General features: G+C 39.1%; 1 protein-coding gene across 1 annotated transcript in view; it reads right to left on the minus strand.

The window, feature by feature from the left end:
* The window catches only part of KIF16B (kinesin family member 16B), a 244,576-nt gene that overhangs the window by 106,586 nt on the left and 129,405 nt on the right, over positions 1 to 8,585 (minus strand). Inside the window, exon 16 of the mRNA XM_012640496.1 lies at positions 1,199 to 1,252. Within this exon, the coding sequence (XP_012495950.1) occupies positions 1,199 to 1,252 (54 nt within the window). The remainder of the gene's footprint in view (positions 1 to 1,198; positions 1,253 to 8,585) is intronic.

Here is an 8,585-nt window from a genome sequence, read left to right on the forward strand (position 1 = left end):
TTAAATGTGAATAATTTTATTCGGCCCAATGACTAAAACTCAACAGAAGTTCAGTTACAAGACGACATTAAATAAAAATGCTTATGCTGTCCTTAACTCATTGGGGTCAAATATCAAAGTCAAGATAATCAACAGTTCATTGTTCCAGCTCAAACAACTACATGCTATTTAGCATTTAATCACTAGTTTGGGACAAACGGTGATCACCAAATGGCCCAAAATATTAGTTTATTAGTGCATAACACTGAAAATAACTGGAGTCTCCATTAGAATACTCAGATGCATGATTCTAGGGGTTACATGTTACGTTTTCTCTGGAAGAACAAATGATCTTCCCTGGGTGCTGTGTCAAAGTTTCAGGACTGGGATGGCCTCCAAAGCAAGAACACAGAGTATGAGGAGGGATACGTGGCTTTCATCTCCTGACCCACCAAACATCTCTCCTGCATGCTACATTAGTTTAACTGAAAACTAAACTAATTCATTTGTGACATTTAAACTCCACATTCTAGAAAATAAATATCTAGTTTGCAAATTTTCTATGGCCTTAGTTTCCGTTCCAGTCTCCAACCTTGGTCCATTTCTTAGTTTGTTAAATAGGACAGGAAAAAAAGGAGAAAATCGGTTTTATCAGACAAAGAGTTATTTCAGAATATACAAGGAACTCTCCAAATCAATTAAACAGGCAAACATACACACGCAAACACACACACAAACACACACACACACATACACAGAGAAAAGTGAGCAAAGAATATGAAGAGGAGAATTGTAGACAGGGAAATACAAATGCTCAAACAACATAAGAAAAATATTTAAAAAGGGGGGAGGTATAAGGAAGAGAAATTGTCATTCTCTTGGCTTTTTAAAAACTCAGAGGATACTATTAACAGAAGATATACTTTTGAATTAAATTAAAAAAATATATATTTGATGTATTCAATTGAATTGGTGTATTCAATTTGCATACTGAGTCTATTCCCCCTTTCTCACAAATATTTGAACAGTTTAAAAAAAAAAATAAACATGAAGTAAAACCAAGAGTTAAAAAGAAATGACGTATAGACATAAGACATGTAAATAACAGATGGAGCAAGAGGGAAGAACTGAGACAGACACAGATGAATTCGGTCCAGGATATCGACACAGGACTCCACAGGCTACAAGAATGCTGAAACTCGAACCCCACCAGGCTTACCTTTTAGTTTCTAATTTTTCAAGTTCTTCACGCTGTTGCCTCTCAAATTCAAGTCTAATAAAATCAAATGAAAATGAGTCACTTCTCTGAAACAGCTTTTCTCTCTCTCTCTCTGTATATAGAGTTATATATTACAAACAGCATCAGTTTTTCAACTATTTTTAATTACCATCGATTAGCAAATTTAAAATGTATTCTTTGCTCTATGACTATGATTAGAAATTAGACATACTTTTGGGTGCTTGAACTCAGACTGAAAAGAACAGATTTTACTTGACAGAAAACAAACAAAAAACACTATTGAAAAAGCAAAGTTAAACGAGACTTCTAAATGATAAGCATGTCTACTCCATGCAGCTTAGTCACTGATGAATATATAAAAACAGAGAATCTCTACCTTAGACAGATGGGTCCTTTTATAGGGAAAAGACTGTCAGGGAGGTAGAGAAAGAGCACAGACATCAATTAAGAAAAAAATTTAACAGGAGGAAACATAAGGAGAAAAGCAGTAAGGTACTTAAAAGCTAACAGCCATGTACAAATTGAAACATCTTTCTGTAAATATCACTTTTTCTCAATAATTTCATGAAACAAATACTCCAAAAAGGTAGCTCTGTTATGTTTTACAGACTTCTCATGCTAATCATAATACTGATAAAAATTATATACCGATAATTAAAAATAATAGTCAAAGTCATATTTTTACTACCTTATAGATGGTTATGCTGCACACAGGTTCGTCAAGATCCTCTATAATTAGTAGTCATGTAATATAGGAGTTACTGAGGGTCATGAGATCGTGAGAAGATTTACCACAGTGTTTGCAGAATAAAGGGATCTAGGTCATTGGGAATTTTAAAACAACTTGCTAAAATATTGATAACACAAGCTGATTTCTTCTCAAATATCAGATTTAATTATTGCAAGGTTTCACTATTCCTATTAAACAGCATGAACTGTAATTTTTAAACATTTTCCTGTTGTGGTAGAAGAGCAGCTATAGCTAAAGAGTTGAACTATGGAAAAATTTAACATAAATCCTCTGTGGGTAATGTGTGAATCCATATTGGCAACAGAGTTGCTTAACAATTAGGTAACGACTATTTCAAATAGTTCTCTTTCCAACTTAATTTGGGCTAATAATGAGATTAAGATGTCTGGTGGCTTTCATAAGTAGAACAGAGGTACCTACTACTTAGCAGGTACTGCGATGAGTGGTTTACACATGTTATCCCCCCATTTGTCTACCCAGCAAACTCTGAAGGTAGCAAATAGTACCTCCACTTTACAGATGAGGAACCCCAAGGCTTAGATACGTTAAACGACTTGCCCATGGTCATAGTGCTAACATATGGCAGAGCCAGGATTTGAAACTATGATAGCCTGCTCCCAAAATTCCTGTTAACTCATTTTATGAGCAATGTTCAAATTTGTGATATAAAACAAAAGTATTCAATCCTTCACTGAAACTTGTTAATTAGGCTTCTATGTATCCTACTGCCAAATGAAAATAATCTGTAGCTTATTATAGACATTGTCATCTATGAGAAATCAGTCCCATAAATGTATATGAAAAGCATTTGCCAGTTATGGAGGCCAGCCCATAGGTCATTACATTAAGCAGATTTAGTATTTCATTAAAATTAATATATGACCATTCTCTTTCATTTAACAATAAACAGAACCTTGGGGAAATTTTCAAGTTGATATCTTCATACTTCAGTATAGAGTTATATATAGTCTTTCTAGAGATATTTACATAGCTAAAAAGAATCACTGGATAAAATACCACTCTGTCACCCAGCCTGAAGTACAGTGGCATCATAGCTCACTGCAGCCTCGAATTCCTGGGCTCAAGTGATCCTCCTGCCTCAGCCTCCTGAGTAGCTGGGACTACCAGTGCATGCCACCACTCTCAGTTAATTTTTAATTTTTTGTAGAGATAGGAGCTCACTATGTTGCCCAGGCTGGTCTTAAACTCCTGGCCTACTCACTCCAAGGTGAGTAGGCCTCAGCCTACCAAAGTGCTGGGATTATAGGCATGAACCACTTTGTCTAGTCCCAAGAATCACTGGATAAAATACCTTTAATACACCAGGGACTTTCCCTAATGGGATTGTTTTTATTCTTGATTTTTATTTTCTGTAAACAATAGCTTAACATGCCCAGCAGTAGACACTGCTTTGATAATGTCACATGTGCACAGTCAAAAGCCAAACTCTAGGAGAGCTCAATAAAAGCAGATTTTGGCTTGCTATGGGAGTAGTGACAAGACACAAAGCTCATGAGGACAACAGCAACCAGATGGTGAAGGACCTTGGTAGGCTCAGGGAAACTGATGAAAGAAGAATCCAGCCATTCATTCGGGTCTCTGACTCTACATGGAAAGGCCTTGAAGTCTTTCCTAGGTGCATCAGCTCTCAGGTGAACTTTCATTAGAATGCTAAGAACAGTACCTTGTAGACACAATTGGAATTTCTACACCAGTATCTCCCCCTCATCCCTTTTACAAATCAAAGTCAGGTTATCCTGAGGTAGATGGACTTAACATACACAATTCAAGGTGTGTATGTCAAAATGGGGGTGGGGTGAAATGGCAAGAAGTCTCACATGCAATTTAATCTAGAAGGTTGTGAAATTAAACCCTCTAAAGTAAAAGGCAGAGTTTATAACATAAATATCCAAAACACCCTGGGAATGGTTTCCTAATAAACTTTCAAATCCCTAGTCTAGAAAGTATTCACTTAAACTTTTCAAAAAGCCAGCCTTAAGCCCTTTTTGTATTGCAAATGGAAAGTGCCCAAAGAAATAATGATTGCTTTAAAGAAAAAAACAGTAAAATCTGAAACCATAAGCATTTTCAGTAGGTTTCTCCCCAGCCTATTTTTCTCATAACAGTGATACACCGTGCTCTAAAAATGATGGCCAAGACCACAGGTATTAAACCTGGAAACTTTCCTGATCAAGCCAGAAGATCACAAGCAGTTTGAACTGGATGGGGACTCAAGTGATCCTACATTCAACTCAGCACACACCCTACATCCTGCCCCCTCCCTCCTACTTTTCAGTCCAGGAGACTGAGGCCCACAGACTATGAGAGAAAGGCCCAGTGTGACTTCCTCTTTAGAAGAACCAGGAGTCAAGCCTACCTCTTGCAACTCCTCACCCATCTACTCTAGAATTGTTTCATTTCTCGACCAAATCATGGTATCTTTTATCTCACAAACAGCCTCCCAAAAGTTAAAAATGATCCATCATTCCAAAAAATAACTCTTCCTATTGGACAAACCAGAAGAGTGCACCATAGGAAATTTTCCTGCTACTTCATTCAGCCATGCATTCCACTCACAACTAACCTCACCAAGCTCCTGCCAGATTCAAGGCGGGACTGTCAGGAGAATAGAGAATGGACAAAGCGCCCTTGGGCATTCTTGAGAGAGGGAATCATAGTGAAAGAAACTGTGCACATATATCGATCACACAGAATGTGATGAGCCCAAAAAGAAAGGCACATTATCCACAGGGGATGGGGCGGAGGGAGAGCATTTATGGCTGCAGGGATGACAAGAGGCCTCGCAGAGGAGGTGTTGTCTGATCGGAGCCTTGACAACTGAACAGAATTATGATAGGCGTAGGGTGGGGGCAAATCCAGTGGAAGAAAAATAGGAAGAGAAGACAGACAATTAGGAGGTACACAGAGGAAGCCGTGTAGAGGCTCGCCTGGCTAGTACACAGATGAAAGAAAGGGAAGTGATGAGAAGCAAAACTGGGAAGTTAGACGGTGGGCAGAATGTCCAAGGTCCAGCCGACACACTCTTGGGGGCACCTTCCTGGGCAAACTTCCCTTCCCCCACCCTGTGCAGCCCCCATCATGGGCCTAAGCACTGCTGAGTTCAGCAAAAACAAAAACAAAAAAAACCCAAGCCGCTGCCCTCATCTGTCCTAGAGTGGGGGGCGGCTAACTAATAAATAATGAGTATGTTACACGATAAGTGCTATGAAAAAGCATAAAGCTGGGGAAGAGGATGGATTGAGAGGGGACATTCAGAAGAGAGCTGCATGAAGAAAGGGAGTGACCTTGAGGATGTGTCTGGTGCTGACACGAGGGAGGAACCAAAGAGAGACCAGGAAATGACGTGAGCCGTGCACTGGGAGCACAGCAAGATGGCGTGGTGAGAAAAGATGAAGCCAAGGAGAGTGGCAAGAGGAGAGCAGGGAGCCAGGGCCTCAGAGATCACAGAGGGTAGGGGCTGACCCTCCTCCACCAGGACTCCTTGAGGACAGAGACCCCCACCTTGGCTGACTGTATCCTGAGGGCTTTCTGCAAGGCGATCAACCAGTGATTACTATGACATGAGCTTCAGAGCCAGAAGCCCAGTATTGTGGAATTGTATAACATAAATGCACCATGATTTATGCACACAACCTCATGTTGCTGGAAATGAACATGGCAGACGATTCTGAAAAAAGTTTGGTGGGATCTATACTGGGTAGCCCGAGAAGAGGTTAGTTTAAGGAAAGAAAAGCTGTGCACACTTGTGGCCAGAAAGAAAAGAGAGCAGAGAAGGGAAGTCTGAAGATGCAAAAAAAAGACTCATAAGATGCACCACAGTTCATCTGCTGTGATAATACATGGCTGAAGTGAAGAGCTTTGCAAATCTGCTTTATACCTTTGTACACCTTTGAGATCATGCATGTGAAAGACAAAAGACAACATGCTAACATGTCTATCCAGGCAACGCTTGAAATGTGCCCCGGTCTGGAGGTCTCAGGGGGCACCTTCTGTACCTCCACCAGCCTGTCCACCACTCCCAGCTGGCCTTTACTTTTCTAGTCTCCAATCCAGTGGCTCATTCCTTCCTTTCCTTATTTATCCCCTGACATTTATCGCCCCATTCTTCCCGTTTCTTTAGTTTAAACAGCAGCTGGCACCAAGTAAAGAATTATGCTGACAAAATAACAAGGCAGACAAAGATCTATATAAAAGAATTAATTGCAATGTCATCAACAATTTACATGGAAAAAAAGAAATAGTTCCAAGTGTCCTTAATCGTTAGGCAAAAGTTAAATTATGATATAAACATAGAATGAAGCATCATGATCAGTGGCCTAGGAAAAAGCTCACAACAAAATGTTGAGAGAAAAAGCAGAATACAGAACTGTGAATCTAGTGTGATGTCAATTTTTTTAAATACTCTACATGATGGATAATTATGATATCTGATGTACAGTATATGTACTTTAAAATTAAGCAAATATTATAAATGTAAACCATTATTTCTTAGTGGAAGGATTACGGACATTTGTGATTATTCATTTCTGCATGTTTTATCTTTTTATAACAAGAATTTCATTTTACAATGAGCAAGACTACCTTTTAAAAATTTTTTTAAATCTACTTTGATTGTAGCCATCATTTCACTTCTGTTTTACTTCTATCGATCTCTGGTTCATTTCCATTTGTTTCCAGCAACAAAGACAATTAACTTTAGGTCATGAGATATGGGAGTTACTGATGGTGACTGAACATCTGATGACGCTGACTTGGGAAACAACTATTCAAGGTTAGAATTATAGTCTGTGATAAAAGAAAGGGATGGAAATGCCTTATTGGGGAACAATTCCCATATACACACATTCAGTCAAGAATTATTCCTTAAACACTCACTTAGCAATGGGAATATAGTATTGAGAAAATCAGACCCCTTCACTTACCACTAAGTACAGAGACCAAGAGTAGACAGTTTAACCAACAGACACAATCACCAACTATTTAAAGTGCTAACAAGGAAAGATGGAGGATGCTATGAGTGAATAGCCAAGGAGATGAAATTTGGGCTGGGGATAGTAAATCCTCTTTGAGGAAGCGACATTTAAATGGAGTCTTAGAGACTATGTAGGATTTGGTCATGAGAAGAGCTGGTGGAAACATGGACTACTCTCTCAGCAGGAGGGAACGGCACATGCTGAGAGTTGGGAGCAAGAATGGATATGTATAACTGGAACCCTTGACTGAATCAGCAACGTGACCTAATCAAATGAGTTAATACATTACAGAAAGCTAGTGACATGTTATCAAGTTAATACAGTATGTTCCTTCAAATGAAAATCATGCTGTCATGCAGGACTGTGGTCCCCAACCCCTGGGCTGCAGACAAATATTGGTCTTGTGGCCTGTTAGGAAACAGGCACAGCAGGAGGGGAGCGACTACCAGCAAGTGAAGCTTCATCTGTATTCACAGCCGCTCCCATTGCTCACCATGTCCCTCTGCACCCCTCACACCCCCTCGGAAAAATTGTCTTCCATGAAACCAGTCCCTGGTGCCAAAAAGGTTGGGGACTGCTGATGTAGGACTAAGAGGAAAGCTACTGTCTACTGTTGCCCATAACAACCATTCATCATTTCACCAGGAAAAGTCTCATTTGCTCAGCTGACTTTTACAATTTAGCTTTAAATTGTGCAATTACAAAATAAGTGAAGTACAAATGTAGCCCACTACTCCGATAATGTAATCTAAAGTAACTGAATAAAGACAGATTGTTCTTCGAATTCAACAGCTCATCTTTCTGGCTACTTTGAAAACAGAAAACACACAGGAGCTCATCGTATAAAGTGGCTCACAGTGGAATAATGTTCAAAAACAAAAAAGAAAAAAAAAACAAAGTCGGTAATTAACACTGATCTCAGTTAATGGAGGAAGAAGCCCACTTCTTTCAGTGGCTTTCATCACAAGTTCTCCAAGATTGTGTATCTTAACAAGCTATTTAAGGCAATCTATAGCAACTGTAAAGTTACTAAATGGTCCATAAAAAAGCAAGACAACTGAAACCAAAAACTGAAGAAGAAACCAGCCTTGCAGCAAACTAAACTTTTTAAAAAATGGTAAGGCCCAATAAAATAAACCAGCAGAGATAAACACAGTAAATAACCATCAACTAAAACCCAGGCTAACTACCAAAGTACCAGCAACATAAATATTGCCAAGTACATGTATAAAACGTCTGTGCTCAAGGTCAGCAAGAAAGAACCAGGATAAGACAACTTATAAAGTAGCAGAAAATGAGCAAGAATAGGAGAGAAAAGTGTAGCTAGCAGGGCACTGTGCCTGCAAGGAAACGTGTTCTTCCCTCCTAGGACATGCACGGGGACTATGAACTCATCTAGAGGTGCAAACTTTGTCAAGAATATCTCTAGCAATCCATGAGCAAGGTAGGTTTTTCCATCTGTTTACATCTTCTACAATTTCTTTTTTTAGTGTTTTGTAGTTCTCCCTGTATAAGTCTCTTACATCTTTCATTAAATATATTCCTAGATATTTAATTTTCTTTTAGGCTATTGTAAAAGGAATTGCGTTTTTGATTTGATCTTCTGCTTGACTGTTGTTGG

Source organism: Propithecus coquereli, unplaced genomic scaffold (genome assembly GCF_000956105.1).
Source record: "Propithecus coquereli isolate 6110/MARCELLA unplaced genomic scaffold, Pcoq_1.0 Scaffold153, whole genome shotgun sequence".
Classification (NCBI taxonomy): domain Eukaryota; kingdom Metazoa; phylum Chordata; class Mammalia; order Primates; family Indriidae; genus Propithecus; species Propithecus coquereli.